Source organism: Notechis scutatus, chromosome 3, assembly GCF_049901735.1.
Source record: "Notechis scutatus isolate UNSWTSFEM ecotype Mainland chromosome 3, rNotScu1.2, whole genome shotgun sequence".
NCBI lineage: Eukaryota > Metazoa > Chordata > Lepidosauria > Squamata > Elapidae > Notechis > Notechis scutatus.
In genome coordinates, this window is record NC_142011.1 from 158119722 (window position 1) to 158143414 (window position 23693).

The following is a 23693-nucleotide window of genomic DNA, read 5'->3' on the forward strand; positions in this document are numbered from 1 at the left end:
TTTAAGATGGCTTCTCCTTGAATTGACTCCTCCTCCTCTAAAGTTCTTTCTTCTTGTTCTTCAATCGCCATTTCCATTTCTTCTAACACAGAACAAAGTGATTCGCCTCTTTCCTGTAGTAGTTCTCTCATATTTTTAAGTTCCATTTTTAATTCGCGAAGAGATATCATCATTACACACTCTTATATTTTTATAATCGTTGAAGTCCACAAAAACCACTTTTACTTTCCTTCTTTCTTCTTTCAGTTATCTAAAGTTCTCAGTTGTTCCAGCCCAGGGTCTATACCAAAAACGTCAATCAATCCCACAATCAGCCTTTCCTTGCTTCTTTCTTTATTCTGGTTCAGCTTTCACTTTCTAAGATTCTTACTTTGTTTCAATATTTCTTTAACATTATATCAACCCAAATTCATACAGAAACAGGATGCTTTCCCTTTTGTTTGAGCTCAGGTTTTTGTCAGAAGATGGCACTCTCCGTTATACAAAGTCCTCACCTTTTCCCGGGGTACTTTTGTTTAGTTGCATCGCCCAATTGTCCCGGTTCAGATGTTATCCACCTCTTTCTTCCCTCCTGCACAAATCTTAATCCAGCTGAGTCCTCCTCTTCGGGGTGGCCATTTTAAGCCACCGCTGCAGTCGTCTTCGGGGGGGGGAGACAAAGCCCAGGAGGGGAGATGCGGCTCCCCTCAACCTGGCTTGCAGCTTCCCCTTACTCCACCACCCCTCCAAGGCAGCTTCAGCCCCTAATCGCAATGATCGGGGCTCTCCAATGAAAGAGCACGGACCATAGCCATGGACAGTCATCTATGGTCCATCAGTGAGGAGGGCTCAACCCGGAAGTCGCAGAACTGGACACAATACTTGAAACATGGTCCAACCATCATACGGTACAAGAGGTACATACATATCTGTATGTTAATGCAGGTCAAAATTGCATTGGACTTAATATTGTTATCTTGCTATTTTATGCATGTTGATAGGAATAATCAAATGTATAGGTGCAAAGTTGGAGACTTATGGTAGCTTGGTTGTAGTGAGCGTGAGAGTAATCTAGAAGTTCTAATCTAGAGGATCACCTGCTCAGGATGCGCAAGCTATGGCATGCAGCAATTAAAATACCAAGAATTATGCATCCAACCAGTATACAGTGTTTGCTCAGGCACTTATTCTAATCAGATTCTGCAAATCCCCATTTTCTATAGAAATTTCCATCTTGTTTCTGCAGGCTTCAGAAATCCATCAGTATATGATAGCCTTTATTTGTCCCCTATTTCTTATAAAAAAGCGTTTGCTAGATTAAAGTGTTTAATGTTTTAATGTTTCTATCTCTGTTTTATGAGGATGTCAGCTACCCAGAGTCATTGACATTTAGATTGGTGGCATATACATTTAATAAATGAATAAATGTTTTTGACTGACATAATTCTACACTTCAGAAGCACGGAGTAACTTCGAAGTTATCAAAAAATCTGCTTTAGAGACTTTCAATATGTTTCAGCATCAATGTGAGTGAGAAGGCAGATCAGGCCATGGTTATAGCAATTAGGTCAAACCGCTTAGTGTTAACTCTTTCTACAGTTTTTATCAAATTGTTAAAATATTTATTTTCTGCTTGGCTTTCATGCACAGGAAAACATCACCGCTTAATTCTACTCTTAATTTTGCTGTGATGCTTCTTAATCAGGGGTGGGATGCTACCGGTTCGGCCCGGTTATACAAAACCTGTAGCTACAAAAGAGCAGCTGACACTGAACTGGTTCAGTGTTTGGCCCACCCGCCTGCCCGGGCTCTAGGCTGTCCTTTATTCCTTGCTTTTCCTTCCTCAGCTGCTTTGCGCAGCACAGCTGAGGTTGAAAAAGCAGGAAACGAGGATTTTCAAATGCTGTGCACCCGAGCGCAGCGCTTGTCAGCTGTCCAGGTGGCACAGCTGATAATTTCTTGCAAACGCTGCACACACAATTGCCCCAATTTGGAGAACCGGAAAATCGCTCCACTGGCTGGCCCCTCCCCTCCCCCCCTCACTCCTTACCTGGCATGCGAGTCATCCAACTTGCCTGGTTTGGTAAGTTGCTATTTTTCCTTTTTTTCCCCTGACCATCAGCTGAGATTTAGATTAGCTAGAAAGCAGGAAATCCTAGGATTTCTTGCTTTCTAGCTAATCTACAAGCAGAACCGAAACTGCCTTAGGACTGAAGCTTTTCAGTGCAGACTCAGGTAGCTGATTGCAGATAGATAGATCTCTAAGTGAATCTGTGATTCTGTGACCAACTCAATCTGCCTGCCTGCTTTGCCTGTTTTTGGGTAAGAGTTGCTCTTTTTTTATAAAAAAAAATCAATATTTACATCAATATTTATAATATTTACATACAAGCCATGCCCACCCAGTCACATGACCACCAAGCCATGCCCAGTCATTAAGCCACGCCCACACAGCCACATGACCACAAAGCCACACCCACAAATGAGGCTACACCCACAAAACCGGTTAAGAAATTTGAATCCCACTCCTGTTCTTAATACTTATGAAGATTTTGAAAATAGAATCAATAATCTGTGGCATAACTTTTATTAATCTTAATATTGTGGAAACAAACTTAAACAATCTGTGAATTTTGTAGCAACTTTCAGTTTTCTATGCTGAAAACCATGAATACAGTTTATTAAGATTGTTGGGAATTATGGAAGTTGAAGCCTATATGAAAAGCAAGATTGTAGAAGGATGGCTTGGATGAAATGTTATGTTTATGTAATGCCCTATTTTTACAGGTTGTTTGGTATCACTCCACTTGTTCAGACCAACTGTTCAAGCACCTGGAAACTCATAACCAACCAAAATTTGAATTGGTACCACCGTACCAACCCTATCTTGCTGCTACTCTTATATTATACCCTAGCAACTCTGATTCGACTTTGGTTTAATGAACCTATTGTACAGGTGAAATAATTATCTTAATTTTAAAAAAATCTTTAAAACAAATGCCTACAAATCCTTCAAATTGCTTTTCACCCTGGTGCATAAAAATGACCACTTTTGCATTATACATGAAACTTTTTCCCTCCTCTTCCAAAATATTATTAATATCTAACATTCATCTGTGATATGCCACAATAGAATTTTCTGTTTTTCTCATGTTTCCTATCTTAAAAACCAGCACTTGCAGTCTCATACAATTGTAGTCTCATACAACTTGAAGAACCATAAAACAGAGCTGCCTGAGGTTCTGTTAGTCCATCCTTGACATAAGATGACTAAATTAAAGCTCTATAGTACTTAGAAACATGTTTTAAATGGCTTCTTATCATTCATATATATATATATGTATATGTATATGTATATGTATATGTATATGTATATGTATATGTATATGTATATATAGTTTTCATTGACTGACATTTATGAAAATAGTTTCAGAAATTCCATTAAAATATGGATTACAATATTTTATTAATTTATTTTATTGCAAGCATAATTTGGATATATAAGCATAATTATGGAGCCTCTGTGGCACAGTGGTTAGAGTGAAGTACTGCAAGCTACTTCTGCTGCAGCCAGCTGCCTACAATTTGGCAGTTCAAATCCCACCAGGCTCAGGGTTGACTCAGCCTTCCATCCTTCCAAGGTGGGTAAAATGAGGACCCAGATTGTTGGGGGCAATATGCTGACTCTGTAAACCGCTTAGAGAGGGCTGTAAAGCACTATAAAGCAGTATATAAGTCTAAGTGCTATTGCTGTTGCTATAATGGCTGGCACGAGTTTCTTTCCAAATATTTTGGAGGAATGAAAAAGATGAATAAAAATAATCAGCAAATGTTTAAGCTGGGATGATGTTATCTGTGGTTAAATGCACAACTACTGTATATAGTTCTACATAAAATAATTAAATATATTTGTATTAACTTATTTAAATTATATACAATCTAATGTTCATATATCTTGATGAAAAAACACCATATTGTTTTATTGGGCACAGCTTGTGATAGCATGAAAGCTGACATGGTAGAAGATGACTAGGAAAAATGCTTCTTATTTTACTATGTCTGCATTCCCAACTGCTTATAATCATACACTAGGCAGGAAGCTCTGTAAATATGGCTCTTGTTTGGAAAAATGCAGTTACTGTTGCCCGTTGATGTTTGTTCATTATTTAAACTGTTAATGAAGAAGATACTGCACCTGATTTGGTGAAATTCTTAATTTACAAGGACTAGAGTGAAAAGCAATTCGGATTGCATATACAGTAAATTTAGATTTATTGCCTAGATTTTCAGACAGTGGGCAATGACTTTTTTATTTCAAAATTCAGATTAACTTTCATTCTCAAAATTATTCCAGAGTTAATCTTTTTTTTTCTTTTTTCTCATTTAGCAGATGTCTGACGATGAAAAATCAGATATAAATAAGGAAGATGAAATAGAGTGCACCCCAATTCAAATAACTGCAGACAGAAGACGCAGCTTGTGGTATACAAGTCACTACACAACTGATGAGAGAAAAGTAAAGTCTAAAGGAATCAGTTAATCTAATTTGTACTCCTTATATCTTTTAGCAAGAACTGAGTGTGCACGTGTTCATTGCTAAACTATCCTGGTAGATCTCTCAGAGACCAGTTACAAAGTTTTACAAAATTAATTTATTTTGTGATTATCAGCAGTAACTTTTACCATGCATTTAACTATCATTGAGTAGTTACATATAGTTCTTAGTTTATAACCATTCAAAGTTACAACAGCTGGAGACAAAATGATTTATGACCTATCCTCAACATTCCCAGAGTTAAGTGGTTGCAATTTGAACGCTTGGCAACCAGCCCATATTTACAATGGTTGTGGGTTTTGCAGCCACACGATCACAATTTGCAACGTTTCCAACCAGCTTCCGACAAAGAAAGCCAATTGAAGCCAGATACACTTCCACAAATTATAGTGATGTAATTTGCTTAATGAACAGGGTGATTCACTTAATGACTGTAGTAAAAATGGCCATAAAAGTGAGTCCCTGATAATGTGATGATTCACTTAATGACAGCATTGCTTAGCAACCAAAAATTCTGGTCCCAATTGTCATAAATCAAGAATTATCTGTATGTTGCTGTTGTACAGTATTTGGAATAAAATTACACTATACCTTATATAGTTTGATATAGATTTTCAGCATGCAATCATTTTGAAACTAAAATCTATCATTCTTAAGTTTTATTTTATTGTTATTACTACTATTGCATCCTATCACCTTCTGAACTAACAAATTATTCTTGCTTTGCTTTTGCAGCTTCTGTCAATGACTCAGGATGAACACAAGCCACCTGACGTTAGTACATGGTTTCAAAATTGCAATCAATTTGCACAATAAATTTGGTTCTGTTTCTGACAATTTTGGGGGATTAAAGGATTTGGTGGAGTAGAAGTTGATCCAAATTAGCTATCAGACAGTCAGCTTAGACATCTGACTTCCTGCTGTTGTCTCCTGCATCTAGGATTCCTTTCCAATCATACAACCACCTAAAACAGTCACAGCTTTAATGCCTCCTTTTGGTAGCAATTTCTGCCTGCCCAGGACTAACAAAATTACATCTGTCCAGCCAGCAGTCACCTTGCTTTTCAATTATATTTCTAATACTGAAGAATGTATATGAGTAACTTAGTCCCGAGTTAGTGTCTGCCTCATTTAGTGACTATTCACAGTTATGATGATGATGATGATGAAAAAGTAACTTTATTACCAATCCTCACTTTACAACCTTTGCAGGACTGTAAAGCAAAAGACAGCTGAAGTAAGGTTATCCTCACAGTTGCAGTTTCACTTAGCAACTGCTTCATTTGACAACCAAGTTTCCAGTCTCAACTGTGGTCACTTCCTGTATAGTTTCTTCATAGACCACATAGACTTTTCACTCGTCTTAAGCATGCACAGTGAATGGACATGGCTGGTAGGATCTGCTCTTGTCTGAATATTGAAATGGAGAGCTATAAATCAGATCATGGTCAAGATAAAAGAGAATGTTTGTAGCTCAGGGTTGAAATTGGTTCTCTTTGAGATTGGTTGTTTTCTGGATACATTTATTTGGCTGTTTACTATTAGTTTCTTTAGCAGTTCCTTGATTGGGGTATTGCTTACTTGAGCAACAATCAAGAAGTAAATGATGTCCCAATCAAGGAACTGCCAGACAGGTTAACAGTAAACAGCCCAATTAAGGAACTATAGAATAGAATAACAGAGTTGAAGGGACCTTGGAAGTCTTCTAGTCCAACCCCCTGCCTAGGCAGGAAACCCTACACCACTTCAGACAAATGGTTATGCAACATATTTTTAAAAACTTCCAGTGTTGGCGCATTCACAACTTCTGGAGGCAAGTTGTTCCACTGATTAATTGTTCTAACTGTCAGGAAATTTCTCCTTAGTTCTAAGTTGCATCTCTCCTTGATTAGTTTCCACCCATTGCTTCTTGTCTTGCCCTCAGGTGCTTTGGAGAATAGCTTGACTCCCTCTTCTTTGTGGCAGCCCCTGAGATATTAGGACACTGCTATCATGTCTCCCCTAATCCTTCTAGACCACTCCCCCCAATACTGATAGGACAAGTCACTAGAATATAAATAGAGAGCCAACCCTACTCCATATTAGCACTAGTTTGGCTAGCGAAATGTTTGCAAGAAAACAATCATGCTCAGAGAACACCAAGAACCACTCAGATCACGGCCATTTGTAGTCTTTTCTAAGAACATGTATTTCCTAATTTGCATTAAATTGGGACTGAATCTTTTGCTACATATTCTCAAATCTTTACCAACTAAGGCCTTTCATAATTAAACACTCCATACATTTTAAAAAAACGATTGTCTTATTCTGTAATTTATCAAAGCATAGTTCTAATATAAAAGTAGTTTTACATAACCCACATTTTGTTTTATTATTTTATTTAATATTTTATACTTATTAAGATAATGTAATAATTGCAGCCTTATGAAAATGGAAATGCTGATATATATATGTTTTCTTAAGTGTATATATATATATATATATATATATATATATTTTCTTAATATATATATTGAGCTGGTACTTACATGTATGGCCTTCAGCTTTGTTCGGTATTTTCACGCCACAGGTTGTGCTTTAGTTGTAGCACGTTTCAGCAGAATCTCATCTGCCATCATCAGGCTTCTGCATTGTGTCCACAGACGGACACAGTACAGAAGCCTGATGATGCAGATGGCAGATGAGATTCTGCTGAAAACGCTGATTATACATACTTTAAAAGCACAATATATATATAATGACGTGGGTAAAATACCCCAACAAAGCTGAAGGCTCATTCTATATATATATATATATATATATATATATATGTTTTCATATATATATTTGCTGTTTGGCTTGAGTTTGTGCCACACTCATGGTGGGGGTCTTGCTCATGTATGGCTCAGATGGTTTAGGGTAGTGATGCAGGCAGTGCGCTTCGGTCTGTGGTCGTGTTCTTCTGTTGTGTTGATTTTTGTGAAAGTGTAAGTTGCCGGGGGTGTTCTGCATCAATTACATCTGCCATCATCAGGCTTCTGCATTGATATAGAATACAGAAGCCTGATGATGGCAGATGAGATTCTGCTGAAACGCTAAGTACAACTTTAAAAGAACAACTGACAATGACGTGGAAAATAATTCAACCAAATCTCAAGCCGATATATACCATATATATATATATATATATATATATATATATATATATATACACACACACACACACACACACACACAAACACACACACACACACTGCTCAAAAAAATAAAGGGAACACTTAAACAACACAATGTAACTCCAAGTCAATCACACTTCTGTGAAATCAAACTGTCCACTTAGGTAGCAACACTGATTGACAATCAATTTCACATGCTGTTGTGCAAATGGAATAGACAACAGGTGGAAAGCATAGGCAGTTAGCAAGACATCCCCAATAAAGGAGTGGTTCTGCAGGTGGTGACCACAGACCACTTCTCAGTTCCTATGCTTTCTGGCTGATGCTTTGGTCACTTTGGAATGCTGGCGGTGCTTTCACTCTAGTGGTAGCATGAGACGGAGTCTACAACCCACACAAGTGGCTCAGGTAGTGCAGCTCATCCAGGATGGCACATCAATGCGAGCTGTGGCAAGAAGGTTTGCTGTGTCTGTCAGCATAGTGTCCAGAGCATGGAGGCGCTACCAGGAGACAGGCCAGTACATCAGGAGACGTGGAGGAGGCCGTAGGAGGGCAACAACCCAGCATCAGGGTACCTCCACCTTTGTGCAAGGAGGGACAGGAGGAGCCCTGCCAGAGCCCTGCAAAATGACCTCCAGCAGACCACAAATATCTGCAGGTGGCTGCTCAAACAGTCAGAAACAGACTCCATGAGGGTGGTATGAGGGCCCGACGTCCACATACCATATGGGGGTTGTGCTTACAGCCCATGCCGTGCAGGACGTTTGGCATTTGCCAGAGAACACCAAGATTGGCAAATTCGCCACTGGTGCCCTGTGCTCTTCACAGATTAAAGTAAGTTCACACTGAGCACATGTGACAGACATGACAGGGTCTGGAGACACCGTGGAGAACGTTCTGCTGCCTGCAACATTCTCCAGCCGGTTTGGCAGTGGGTCAGTAATGGTGTGGGGTGGCATTTCTTTAGGGGGCTGCACAGCCCTCCATGTGCTCGCCAGAGGTAGCCTGACTGCCATTAGGTACTGAGATGAGATCCTCAGACCCCTTGTGAGACCATATGCTGGTGAGGTTGGCCCTGGGTTCCTCCTAATGCATGATAATGCTAGACCTCGTGGCTGGAGTGTGTCAGCAGTTCCTGCAAGACGAAGGCATTGATGCTATGGACTGGCCCGCCCATTCCCCAGACCTGAGTCCAATTGAGCACATCTGGGACATCATGTCTCGCTCCATCCACCAATGCCACATTGCACTTCAGACTGTTCAGGAGTTGGGGGATGCTTTAGTCCAGGTGTGGGAGGAGATCCCTCAGGAGAACATCCGCCACCTCATCAGGAGCATGCCCAGGCATTGTAGGGAGGTCATACAGGCATGTGGAGGTCACACACACTACTGAGCCTCATTTTGACTTGTTTTAAGGACATTACATCAAAGTTGGGTAAGCCTGTAGTGTTTTTTTCCACTTTAATTTTGAGTGTAACTCCAAATCCAGACCTCCATGGGTTGCTAAATTTGATTTCCATTGATAATTTTTGTGTGATTTTGTTGTCAGCACATTCAACTATGTAATGAACAAAGTATTTAATAAGAATATTTCATTCATTCAGATCTAGGATGTCTTATTTTTGTGTTCCCTTTATTTTTTTAAGCAGTGTATATTCCACTATCCTGTTTCCTTAAAGTAGTCAGATATGTATGGAAAACTACAGGTGGGACATTATGGTAATAACGACCTGTATTTGGAACTATTGTGATTTTGGAAGTGATGCAGAAGGCCTAAAGAATGGCCTTGAAGGACAATGCCATTATAGAGGCGATGATCAGATAAGCGTATCTTGTCCATTCCAAGAAACTAACTTGAGAAAATGCTTCAGATTTATCCTCCCTAATTCACACAATGTAAAGCTGGTCTAATAAAAGTAACTTTGGGCCTTTATGACATTAGTTTCTTAGTCCGGTCTGGTTTCTAAAGCTGATAGGTATACTAGAACTATTATTATATACCATGTAAGAAACACAGAAAAATATTTTATTGTTGTATACCGAATTGCTATTGACATTTTGGACAGTTTGTGAGCAAAATTATTTGAAAATAGAGTTCATTAAATTAAATTGAACATACCTCTATATAAGTATTCTTTAAGAAGCAATTAATTTGGGTATTAGATGTTTGTATGTGTAAGCATTATTTAATCTTCTGAATATCTGAGTGTGTCCTATTTTGTATTTAATCTATATGGTTGAGAAAGAAAATGAAAGCAGCCCTGAATTTATATCAAGAAAAGGAGTAGAAGTGATTGCTTTCCCATGTTGCCTGTTTTCAAAGGATTCCTCTTAATCCTCATTCAATAGGTCCTGCTTGTGACACTGAATGGTACACCTGTTGATTTTCAAAGCATACACCCTTTGCGCCCTATAGAAAATGGACCTGCCAAGACAGATCTGTACTCAAGACCACAATACAAGTGGGATCCCTCAGCTAACGATCTAGGTAGTCATCAAAATGTGAGAATAAATGGTTGTATGGTTTAATTGTTTAGATGTAAATTCATCTACTTTTTTCATTTTACTGAGGGAGGATAGGGGCCATCCTATAAATCACCTATATTTTGGCATCCCAATCCATACCTTCCTATGGTGTCTGCAATTACCTTGGGGGCTGTTGGGGTGTGTATCTTGCTGGAGAAGTTACTATAATGATAATGTGTACTCTTTCCATCTTTAAGTAGATTGGCAGAATACTACTAGCATAGCAAAAATGTAGCGGACTTTTGTTTAATAGTGATCTAAATATTCTAGAAGGTTAGGTCCTTTGGCTTTCCTGGTGTCCAACAACCTTGCTTAGGCTACACAGATCTGATTATATATCCACAGCTGCCACGTCATCATTGTGCAAGATATTTGTGGATTACTGCCATATTCTGTCATTTTGCTTATAGGTTTTAATTATCAGATTACCTAAATTGCTTTCTGAAGCTATATTACATATACATTATTTGCAGTTCATACAGTACTTTTTATTTCCCAGAAAAGAAAGAAGTGGAAGAGGAAGGAGAGGAGGAGGAAGAAGAAGAAAATTCAGAGGAAGAAGAAAGCTCCAAAGTTCATGCAATGGTCTCAGTTTTCCATTTTATCATGAAACAGAGTTATGTCTGTGCTTTGATCGCCATGATGGTAGGTTGTATTGTCTATTGGTTCTTGGTCCATCTTGAAATTGAGACAATGCTGTGATCCAGGAAATATTTTATGATTAGTGATATTGTTTAAATTTGTTCTTTCTGATCTTTATCACTGCAAGTCTGCTTGAATTAATGAAAGAGCATCTTCACATTACATTTTGATCTTGAAGCTTCAAATTTATAAAGCACAGGATTGGGGACTGGAGCCTGCGATAATATATTGTATTTTATGTAATTTACAATTGTTATTGTACTCAGTTCTGCTTAGTATGTAGGTAGTAAATAATGCATTAAAAATTATCTTCAGTTTTTGGAGCATTATCTTGCTGATGCAGGGGAGAGACAGACAGAGAGTCCTCATCTCATTTATCTAGTTTCTTTCCACTGGATTGCAAAAAATAAGGCAAATTAAACAGAATCATCATTTCTAAATCGTCCACTATATTTTGTTTTGGTCAGAATAACGATATAAAGTTGAAGAAGGATTCAGATCAACTGGAACAATTCAGAAAATTGGCAGTTTAGGCCAATCAACTAAACTAAGTTCAGTCCTGACAGACTGAAAGAGCTGAACTTGGGTAGCGATCATTCTGGATTCCACTGTACTGTTGCTTCCTCTCTGGTAATATTACACTAATAACTAGAGCATACAAAACATTTGCTAGACCAATACTCGAATGCAGCTCATCAGTCTGGAACCCACATTACATATCTCATATTAACACAGTTGAGAAAGTCCAGAAATATTTCACAAGAAGAGTTCTCCACTCCTCTACTCGTTTCATGCCACCAGGCTTGAAATTCTAGACCTAGAAAACCTAGAACTACGCCACCTTCAGTCCGATCTAAGTATAGTATATAAAATCATACATTGCAATGTCCTACCTGTCAATGAATATTTCAGCTTCAACCATAACAACACAAGAGCAAACTATAGATACAAACTTAAGGTTAATCGCACCAAACTTGATTATAAATACAACTTCAGCAACAGAGTGGTCAATGTCTGGAATACTGTACCTGACCCTATGGTTTCTTCCCAAACCCCAAAAACTTTAACCTTAGACTATCTACTATTGACCTCACCCCTTTCCTAAGAGGTCTGTAGGGGGCGTGCATAAGCGCACCAACGTGCCTACCGTCCCTGTCCTATTGTTTCTTTTATTTTTTTTATTTTTCTTATATGCATCCATGTATTCATAACTATGTTTTTACTTATACCTATTATCTTGTAAGCAATTGACAAAAATAAATACATAAAAATAAAATAAATAAAAACAAAGGGGAAAAAAATACCTGAAATGATGTCACCTAGCTAAAGGTCAGAAATGGTTGTCTCTTGTTTCAGATTGCAGGACAAGTTTCGGGAAGCATGTTTCCTGAAACATGCCAAATGTAGACCATACTTAGCAATCAGAGTGGCGGAATCAATGACCTACAAATATGGTTGGCTTCCATTCATTGGAAGTAATTCCATAGAGAGCAGGAGTCCATCTGTTTTGAAATCTTTAATTTATATTCCTGCCAGGAGCAAAGTTCTGAACTTATGGCCTGAAGTACCCCTTCCTATTCTGTGATTCTAAAGTTCAAATACATTGAATGTTGAACTGATGAGATTATACAGTATTTATTTCTTTTTCTTTCCTTCAAGGCCTGGAGTATTACTTACCACAGTTGGTTAACATTTGTATTATTGATATGGTCTTGCATACTTTGGATGCTTCGTGACCGTAGGAAATATGCAATGATAAGTTCACCTTTTATGGTGGCTTATGGAAACTTATTATTAACATTTCAATATATATGGAGTTTTGAGATGAATGATAGTGAACTTCCTCAAGTTTCTGGATTTCTAGAACGGAAAGCACCTCCTGAATTAGGATCAAAGGTAATAATTGCACACAAACCTGAATTTATATTAGTGGTGAATAATCTCTAGATTTCTCAAAAGTACAACATGATAGCTGTGATTAGTATCTGAAAATATATACCTAAAATACTTTTTATATTTTATTTTGACTGTAACAAATGTCTTTTGGTATTTAAGGAACATCTTTAGGAACACAAGTTAGTTGGGTCTATTAATTATTTTTCCTAGATGAAAAACACTTTCTTCATAGATTCCTAAAATAATTTATAGTTATTGTTGCTATTTCTCCTGCCTTGCGCTAGGTCATTCTTGTCCTTTTATTCTCTGCTGGACACTCCTTACTTAATAATTAAAGTTACCCAGATATTCTGTTGGATATGCCTGAAATGAATTTCTATCAAAGGATTAAATGTTTAGAATCTAACTATCAATTTTATCATTCACACACACATACAGACACACACACACACACACACACACAGTTGTGTTCATAAGTTTACATACCCTGGCAGAATCTATGATTTCTTGGCCACTTGGCAGAGAATATGAATGATAACACAAAAACTTTTCTTTCACTCATGGTTAGTGCATGGCTGAAGCCATTTATTATCAATCAACTGTGTTATCAATCAACTGAGAACAGAAACTACTCCAAGAGGGCTTTTGCTTGGAGTGTCGGGAGACTCTGGGGCCTGGATGGAGGACAACAGGCTTCAGTGGAACCCTGGCAAGACCAAATGGCTTTGAGTACATGGAGCTTCAAGATCTGAGACTTATAACTAGTTTAGATCTGGATGGAGTTGCACTACTCCAGATACACCCTGTCTATGACTTGGGAGTTCTCGAAGAGCAGGTGGCAGTTGCAGCTAGGAGAGCCTTTGCACAGTTTTTTGCATATTGTGTGCCATGATGGCCTTTCCTGGATCAGCAGTCCCTGTGCTCAGTCATTTCAGCCCTGACCATCTGGACTACTGCAATGTGCACTCTACGTAGGGATACCCTGGAACTGCACTTGGAAGCTTCAACTGATGCAGAATACAGCAGTGCCGGGAGTTCTTGGGGCCCCTAGGGTGGCCCATGCTACACCACTGCTTCATAAGCTGCACTGGCTGTTGGTTTGCTCCTGGGTGCAATTCAATGTGTTGATTATTAGCTTTAAAGCATGGCATAACATGGCATGGGTCCAGGTTACTTGAGGAACCACCTCAACACTGGGATTGGCCCACCCCACCCCAGCAGAGGAGACAAGTGATAAATCCCGTGAATCAAGGAACTGTGTCTGGTGGGATACAGGAGAAAGGCCCTCTCTGCTGTGGCTCCTGACCTTTGAAAGATCTTACTCCTACCCTTCTGACTTCCCTGAAAGCCCTGAAGACTTGGCTCTGCCATATGGCTTGGGGCCCCCAATGGGGAGTATCACGGGGGTGATTGAGGAATTAATAGGCAATCCCCCCTCCCCCCCTCTGCATTCTGCTCCCTTCTTCCCCATCTTTTAACAATAATTATATTTTTGATTGTAATTTCCATTTTTATTGTTTTAGAAATATTTAACGTTTATGCTTCTAATGCTTGTAATGCCATAAGCTACCCAGAGTTGCTTGAAAACAAGATGGGCAGCAAATAAATTTAATAAATAATACATAAATAAAATTGAGAAAAGAAAGCCAAAAAAAAGTAACGTGTTAAGATGAGTATTTAGCCAATCTCTAAATTTATACTTAGCTTAATTTATAATTTATTAATTTATAAACCAGGCTGCAAGCCAAAGCACAATAAGGAGTACGATAAGCCTCTTTGGTTCTAATGATCATTTAGGCCTTTCCATTGTGTATGACAACATTTCCCAACTTTTGGCCTTCCAAATACATTAGCACCGGCTAACATGTTTTCAACATTTGTAATCCAGTATATATTTGGAAAGCAATGTTATGTCATATACTGTGATATATATTCATGTATAGCTGATGAAAAGCCAGGGATACTTTTTGAGGACATTAATAATATTTCTATGACTTAATTCAGGGTTAAGATTGATTGCTGATATATAGAAGAAGTTTGCAGTATCATTCAGTTTATCACCATACTGTGGCTCATGGAAATTCAATAACTTATTCAATAGTGTGTCTCTTCTTTGGTTTCAATTTCTGCTGACAGATATTTTTTGGACTTACTTTTTGGCTGCTGTTGAGACAACATCTCACTGAGCGGAAGTCTTTGCAATTAAATGAAACTGTTTTGTCAGAGGTCAAAATTGGAGAGGAAGAGAGTGAAGAAAAAGGTGAATACACATTTCAAGGTAGTATCATGATATTGATGTCAATAGAGAAGTACACAATGAGCTAGGAAATACTTCTCTTAGGTTTCAACTACTGTATATAAGTACTTATAAATGTAGTAGGGAAAAATTAAGAATTAACTAAATTAAGAATTAGTTTTACTCAGCTTCTGATTTTTTTTCAATCAATTTAAGTTTTGTACAGTGTTGCCATAAAAAGGTGGCATTAAAATTTGTACCCAGATTTTCAAGATGTGACATGAAGAATCTATGTCCTTTCCTTATTTCATCTTTTCTTACTAAATTGTGTATTCATGCATTTGTATATTGATTTTTATTTTTTTAATTGAATATACTGCATTGTTGACTAATGTGATGTGCCTATGTTTTATCGTATCAGCCAATGTGACCAGTGCAGTTGAACTTTTTATCAATAATTATAACATTGTAAAATAACTTAATGTCATCTATTCTAATGTTACATTTTACATTTACAGATGATGAATCCCAAAAAGAAGAAGAAGAATCCTCCAAAGAAGAAGAGAAAGAGGAAGAAGAAGGGGGGGAATTAGAGGAGAAGGAAGAAGAAGAGGAGGAGGAAGAAGAAGAAGAGGAAGAAGAAGATGATGTAATGAAAGTCCTAGGGAACATGGTGATGGCGATGTTTGTTAAGTACTGGATTTATGTCTGCGGAGGAATGTTCTTCTTTGTCAGCTTTGAGGGAAAAATTGTCATGTACAAAATCATCTATATGATGCTCTTCTTGTTTTGCGTAGTCCTCTATCAGGTAAGTAGTAAAAATTCTAGTTTTTAAAAAACATTGCCATTCTATTTCTTTCTCTTTTTTATTTTTTATTAAATATGTTGTTTTTACAAAGCATAAGGAGTCATTAGATTAAAAATGATTGAAAGGACAAAATTAATCAATCTTGTAAACATACATAAAACCATAAACAAGTGTGAGTCAAATCAAAATCAAGATAAGTTTTTGACAGGGCAAGATGAAGATAAAAGCAAAAAGAGAATAAGACTACCAACAACAATTAAGTTCAGCTTAATGTAGCTTGGAATTTAAATGTATCAAACAACCTTAGAAAAATTTCTCAAATGGTGATAACTGAATTGTGAAAAATGACTGTAAATGATGAACATTATGTGAGACTTAATTTCTTATTTTCTAGGTCCACTATGACTGGTGGAGACGAATTCTGAAATATTTTTGGATGTCAGTTGTGGTTTACACTATGTTAGTGCTTGTTTTCATTTACACATATCAGTTTAAAGCATTCCCTGACTTGTGGAAAAACATGACAAACATGAATGATGATCAGTAAGTATTATTTATTACTCCATTTTTTAAAATGCAGTTTATTTGGATGATGTATTATGAAACACTAATATTACTCTAGATTCCCGATGTTTTATAAGTGATCATACTTAGGAAATACCTTTCTTTTAGGAGAAACAAATATTCAGCTTCTTTTTTAAAAATCAGTCCACATACCTTGTCCTATCTCTTCAACTTTTAACCAAAACCTTTATTTTTTTTCACGTACCTTCAGTTTTAACTCAATCCCGTCAGAAATCAAATATGAGACCATTGGGAGGCCAATAATTGAAGAAGTTATGTTCATTCTAGAAAGCATTCCAAGCTAAATTAAAGAAATTAATTGTGCATGGTTTGTGCACCATATGCATAGTTTTCAAGTGTCAAAGCTTCTGACTTAGCATGTATTTTTGTTAGTTCAAGTACATGGCATGTTCTTCATGCTTTCATCAAAATAATAAAAGCAACATTGTACAGCATTATACACTTAAGCCATAAGATCTACCCTTAAATTTGATGTTACAGTATGAATTCAAAATCAGAAAGGTTTGTGTCATAATAATGTGATACTGCTTCTAAGATTCTCACCCTTAACTTTCCCTTCAGATGTTGCTAAATTCACACATTAAAAACATCTATTGCATTGCAGTATGAATAATCCTTGGCTTACATCCATTTGTTTAATGATTATTCCAAGTTGTGACAGTATTAAAAGGGAGATCGTCCTCAAAGTTATGATTGTCACACACACGTCCGTGCCCCACAGTCACATGATCACAATTTGGGCTCTTGGAAACTGGCTTACATTCATGATGGTTGCAATGTCTTCTAGTCAATTTGCTACTTTCTTAGCTGTCTTCTGATAAACAAAGTCAATGAGGGAAGCCATATTCACTTAATGACCAGATGATTCACTTTAAAACTGCCTGATTCACTGGTTAAACTGGTTGTAAATTAAGGTCTAATCATATGAATGAAAAAATTCCAGGCCCTATTATGACTGTAAATTGATGCCTATCTGTATGTCTTTGATCAGATTTCATGCTTTTACTTCTGCAGTTGCCATTCTTCCCTATCTCTTGTTCTGTAGTCAAACATGTTGGGTGAAAAAAATTGCCACTATGGTTTTGTGGAAACCAAAGACTTTTCCACTAATTTCTGTTTTGGAACAAGAGATCACAGGATTTCTTTTTAACAAAGCTGTTTAGTGAAAAAATATTTTTCAGTCAACCTTTGTTCACTTATAAGTGAATTTTGATATAGTCACAAAAGAAAAAGATGAACAAGAAACTTATCAGCCTTATAAACTAAAAGACCAGAACTATTTCCAAAGTTTCACAATGTTGTTGGAATCAGAGAGTTCTGCTGAGGTTGTATTTAGTGAAGGTATCATTCAATATGCAGCCTATCCATTATACTGAACAAGACAGTTGCAGTCTTAGATTAGCAGAATGCACATGCTTATTTTTATGAGCTTGAAACAATCAGCAACCATTTTTTATTTTTCCTAAGACTTTTAATATGTTATGAATCTAATATTTTTAGGTCTTTGAATTTAATTTATTTTTATTTATTTATTTTGTCAAATGCTTACCATATAATAGAAATAAGAATAAACATATGTTTAAATACATGAAATAGGAACTAATAATTGGGGACAAAAAGGCAATTCATCTGCTGTTTTTTCAACATCATTTCAGTTATGTTCATTTGTTTCTGTTTTTTGCATGTTACCTTGTATTATAATTCTGAATTCATTTTTTCACATTGTAAGCTCCAAGATAAAATCTTGGTGCTGTACCAGGTCAACATTGGGTAATGTTCTGCCATGGAATACAGCAAAATTTAGATTTTTAGGTTAAGGAATAGATAAAGAACATTCACAACTATTTTTAGAAGCATTTCTTGCAAGTCTTTTCTCGATCCATCTCTGGATCCCATCGGAATAGCTATTACTATTTTGTTGTTTTTTTATAATTTTCAAAACTGCTTACTGTTTGTAAAAATAATTTTTTTTTAACTTTTCTTTGTGCTTTCTGACAAGTCTAAAAGATTGTGAAGGTTTTTTACGTGTTATGAAATATAGCTATAATTTGAATTATTTTATGTTTCAGGCTAAAGGATCTTGGCTTAGAACAGTATTCTATAGCAGAATTATTTACTCGCATTTTTATCCCAACGTCCTTTCTCTTGGTATGCATATTGCACTTGCATTACTTCCATGATCGATTCCTCCAACTCACAGATTTAAAAGCCATAGTCAGCAAACAAGACAGTGCTATTTACAGGTAAACAAAACATAAAATTTTCCTTCATTTTATTGCCCCCAAGGTTTGAATTGTGGGGCTGGTTGGTTGATTAAATTGTCTCTATCACTCTGGATTTTGAAGAAAAAGAGTATAATTAGAGAAAGATGGCCTATTCTCTGTGACTGAATAATAAATACCACTTAGAATTCTTGTGATCTATAAACCTTCACTGCAACCACAAAAATGCTATTTTGGTCTGAATTCTTTATATGTGGTTTTCCCAGAAGTAGACAAAATTTAATGAGATTTATTCCCTACAAAATATATTCAGTGTTGCTGCATTCGTCATAATTTGAGGAGGAATTCGGTTATATATATTGACCATTAACATTCTTTTAACATAGAATCAAAGAGTTGGGGGGGGGTGTCTTCTAGTTATTTTATATCATCCTGGTCAAATGGTTGTTCAATCTATTTTTGAAAACTTTCAATGATTTAACATTGTATTATTTTAGTTAAACATTTTATCTTAACAAGTTTTACAGAAATAAAATTTAAAATGCAAATGCAAGAGACAAAGAAATGCAGCTTGTTCCCTACAGTCAAAATAGATCGTGTTGATGCTTATTATGGTTTTCCTACAGAGAGAAGAAAATGTCATAAGACTCAGATTTGGAAACCTTTGTGAAACTAATCTATCAGGGATAATGATATTGTATCACAAAAGAGTCACTGCTGTATTCTTATCTGATTCTATGTAGGAATGCTCTTTAAGGACAAAAGCCAACTTAGAAAATTTAAAAAATAGCTGCTTTCAGAGAAGTGAAATAAGGGCAGAATAATATATTATTTAAATTTCTACCCCAAAAGAATTAAGAATAACTGCATCAAAACTTAACAAAAGATTGATGAGACTATATGCCTTCCCATACCCCAAAATGATGTAATTTATAAGAGACCACTATGTTTTTGGGAATTAAAAGCACAAACAAAAATCTATATTAAAAATTAGCAAATATAGATCAATTAAATTATTTGCATCTCCAGTCTCCTATGCAGGTGTCTACAAGTAGATTGTAAGTTACAATAAATCATAATATAAACTCTACTCCTTGAGTACTTGGAAATGACATTGTGAGGCAAGAACAAAAGGATATACTTCTCAGCATGACATCATGAGGAATATATAATTTTGGTGTCAGCGTAGTTAGGAAGAGACAGGTGGTATGGTGTGTGTTTCATTTATTTTTATTTTCTTCACAAATGGTATAGGAAATTATTTGATGTTTTGCATTTTGTATTTATCTTTTTAATGTTTAATAAAGTTTTTTTTATAAAAATATTTGAAATATTAAACATTAAAATGTAAAAAAAAATCAAAACTGATCACCCAAGGAAATTGCTTTGACGGCTTAACTTTTCAAATGAGTAATTGCTATTTGTTTTCAACTATATTTGTTGAGTTGAATTGAGGAAGCTATCTCTTCTAATAAACTTTTCATCTTTAGTGGACAAATGACTGAAAGTATAATTGATAATTCTCTGTGGGGAATATCTGTAACTATTGTTAAAAAGATATAGATGATATATAGATATAGATGTATAAATGTAGATATTTATCCCATCTTTTGTATATCTTGGGCAATTTAAGGTAGCAACCATGCCTAATACTCCTTTATCCTCCTATTTCTCCATAACAACAAACCTCTGGGGTAAGTTGGATGATCGAGTGTTACTGGCCTAAAGTCAGCTGGCTTCCATACCTAAAGTAGGACTAGAACTCACAGTTTCCTAGTTTCTAACCCAACACTATAAGCATCATACCACATTGGCTCTCATATATGTATAGTTATGTATGTACGTATATTATTTCATTTTATCTACTAACTTCCACATTTAATATATGGGAACAGAAAAACAAGCCAAATAAGAGAGACAACAAGATGGAACAATTCATGTACTTTCCTCCTTCTAGTTTCTGGCAGTAAAAATGAAGTCATGGACAAATAAAAGTTTACATGTTCTTCTTTCTGCAGGGGTTGTGATGTTTTTTCAATATGCATACTACATCATTGCGGCTTTTTTCCTTGTGTGCTTCCTGAGAAAAATATCTATCTTTAATCCTGTTTAACGGTATTCTTCTCTTTCTCTTTCTCTAATTTTTCTGCTGCTACCTTATGCATTCTCACACTTTCATCTGTTACCAAAGCCATGCCAAAGTCAATGGTCGTGTTTATCTTATAATAAATAGGTGGGTATTTTAATTATTCCTTTTTTTACCTAAAAATATAGTGTTTATTTAGTTGTACATTCAATCTTTAAAATAAAAACAATAAGGCTATTCATGATACTTAGATAACATAATGGTATTCAAATAACACAACTTCCCAGTACTACAATTCTTTTGTTAATATAGTGGAATCTTAATAGTCTACTTTTAAAAACTAAGAATATTGGTTCATTTTAAAGCTGAGCAGAATTTAGTAAATGTTTAGCCTCTTTAAATTAATTAGACATAAAGATTTCCTCTGGAAACATGCTGGTACCAATATATTGTCATGCATGTGCATACATTTGTGATTTTAATTTTTAAATCAACTACATTCTAAGTGTTTGGAGTTCAGGTATTTGGGCTTTAATGTATGTGTATGACATTCCCTTTGCTTTAATTGAAGCTTTTTTAAAAAAAAATGACTTGCAATTGATACATTCAGTTTTATTTTATTTTCTACTGGATGTTAAGCCATTGTTCTATCAAGTAAATAGTAAGTTGGGATATATAAAGAAGCAAAGGAAACATGAAGATAGTAACATATTAAAATAATTTCAAAAAATAGATTCCACAGCAGAGATATCTGCAAGCTGTGATAAAAAGAATCAAGATTGTGGCAACAGTGCAAACCCAATGCACAAAGAATAAGAGAGAATAAGGGACCTTGGAGGTCTTTCAGTTCAAACCCCTGCTCAAGCAGGAAACCCTATAACATTTCAGACAAATAGTTGTTCAATCTCTTCTTAAAAGCCTCCAATGTTAGAGCAACCACAACTTCTGGAGTCAAGCGATTCCACTGATTAATTATTCTAATACACAAAAAAGCAGAAGTTGATAGTCACTCTATTGTGACTACCAATTTAAAGCTTTTGACACTTCTATTCCAGAATATAGCAATATGAAAGTTATATTATGAATGCCTTATTATTTACCATGTTAGATAACCACAGTGTGATTTTAATGGTAGATTATGCAAATATCTGAAGGTTAGTAAGTAGAAAAAAGTTGAAGTGAAGTAAGTAATCCCATGTATTCTAAAAAGCTACAATTCAGAGCATCTAGAAGGTAACCCAAAAATGTATCCAGGAACAACTGAGGTAGCAGAATGGCTAAACCTATTGCCAAATGATCAACTATTGGGTTCTTGGTGTTTTCCAAGTTTGGTTATTTTCCTGCAGATGTTTTGTTATCAGGCTAGATAGCATTATTGGTGCATACGAGAGTCAAGTTTGGTCGAGTGTCTTGCCCTACCAAGGAAATTGTTGACATTCTAGACCAGGGGTCTTAGGGCTTAAATCTGGCCTGCGGGGCTGGCCTGGAAATAGTAAATGACTGGCCTGTGGTGCCTCTGGCAGTATGGCCCCCCACACCCCATTTTGGCCGGTAGGGTACTGTGGGAAGTGTCAGTCCCGTCTCGCCCCTGGCTGGCGCGTGGAGGAGAACCACAATGCTGATCTGTCTCTCAAAGAAATCCAGTTTGTCATCCTTGTTCTAGACCAAGACAACTCTTGGGAAACTCCTGGATATTGGGTATTCACACAGATCAGTCATCCACAGACATATAAAGATAAATCTCATCTAATATCATTTAAACGATGCAACCAAAAGTCAAGGAAGGAAACAAATAGCTCATAGCATATTCTCCCTGGCCAGCAACACCCAAATAGGCAGAAAACAGCACCAGATAATGACCAATGAAGAAACAATATGCTAATCAAGCAACCATTAAGGAAGAAACCATACGTCAATCAAAACTGCCAAGGCAAGCCAACATATATAAACAGCCAGCAAACTCCACTCCTCCATGCACTTTCAATCTTGCTTAACCTGGTAATGAAATGTCTTCAGGAAAATAACTAAGTTATTTTTCTAACTAACTAAATGCCCACAGTTCAATGTTGAACTATCTATGTATTAATCTACCTATTCTCTATTATCAGCTATTATTGTAATACTGTTCTGCTCTTTTTAAAGTCTTGATAGCTTTCAGTTTCCATCTGTTGCAATGACTGTTCATCAGGGACTAGGCTCAAATATTTATTCCTTGAATAGACTTGATACTCTTCCGTGCCTCCCTATAATTGAACTTTTCTCTTTCTGTTTTTGCTTCTGTATCACAATTTTCTATATCTGCATTTTGAGGGGTTCTGCACAGCATAATATTGATTATGGCTGGCTGGCTGCTGTAAAGTTGGCAACGATGACTGTAGCTTCTTACTAATGACTGTTCTGTTTGGGCCTTTACTGAAGCACTCTTATGGCTGGCTTATTATGATATCTGTTTATATTCAATGTGATTGAGGCTGTGCATCTTCATAGTAAAGTAAGAATGCATTAAAATCTGGCTGGATTCTAGTGGAAAATATGGCTAAGAAATAGAGCAGTGCAAGAGAAATATTCAGAACTGATTCAGTTCTGATGCATCTTAAATAGCATCTTGATGCATCTTGCTCATGTTGGATCTTTTTGGTTTTTCACACACATTCTTCTTCGCTTGCATCATGCTATTCTAGGATTCAGGAATAGGTGATGGGCAATGTAAACCTAGAGAAAAATTGTTTGTAAAATGTTTGTTTTCATAAATTATTTTTATTCTTGTTCAAATGTTGCATATGTTATATTCAAAATATAACTAACCTGGACTAACAAGTTGACTTGTTGACTTGACTTACAACCATTCATTTAGTGATAGTTCAAAGTTACAACAGCACTGAAACAAGTGACGTGACCGTTTTTCACAGTTGACTGTTGCAGCATCCCCAAGGTTACATGATCAAAATTCAGACACTTAGCAACTGGTTCATATTTGCAACCTTCTGATAAACAAAGGAAATC

At 36.3% G+C, this 23693-nt stretch overlaps 1 protein-coding gene across 1 annotated transcript in view; it reads left to right on the forward strand.

Annotated features, from left to right (window-relative positions):
* PIEZO2 (piezo type mechanosensitive ion channel component 2) overlaps positions 1–23693 on the forward strand; it is a 206138-nt gene that overhangs the window by 121447 nt on the left and 60998 nt on the right. The window contains exons 8-17 of the mRNA XM_087961504.1: positions 2767–2935; positions 4370–4495; positions 5270–5308; positions 10039–10180; positions 10715–10860; positions 12517–12753; positions 14890–15013; positions 15508–15797; positions 16192–16340; positions 18452–18625. Of these exons, the coding sequence (XP_087817630.1) occupies positions 2767–2935; positions 4370–4495; positions 5270–5308; positions 10039–10180; positions 10715–10860; positions 12517–12753; positions 14890–15013; positions 15508–15797; positions 16192–16340; positions 18452–18625 (1596 nt within the window). The remainder of the gene's footprint in view (positions 1–2766; positions 2936–4369; positions 4496–5269; positions 5309–10038; positions 10181–10714; positions 10861–12516; positions 12754–14889; positions 15014–15507; positions 15798–16191; positions 16341–18451; positions 18626–23693) is intronic.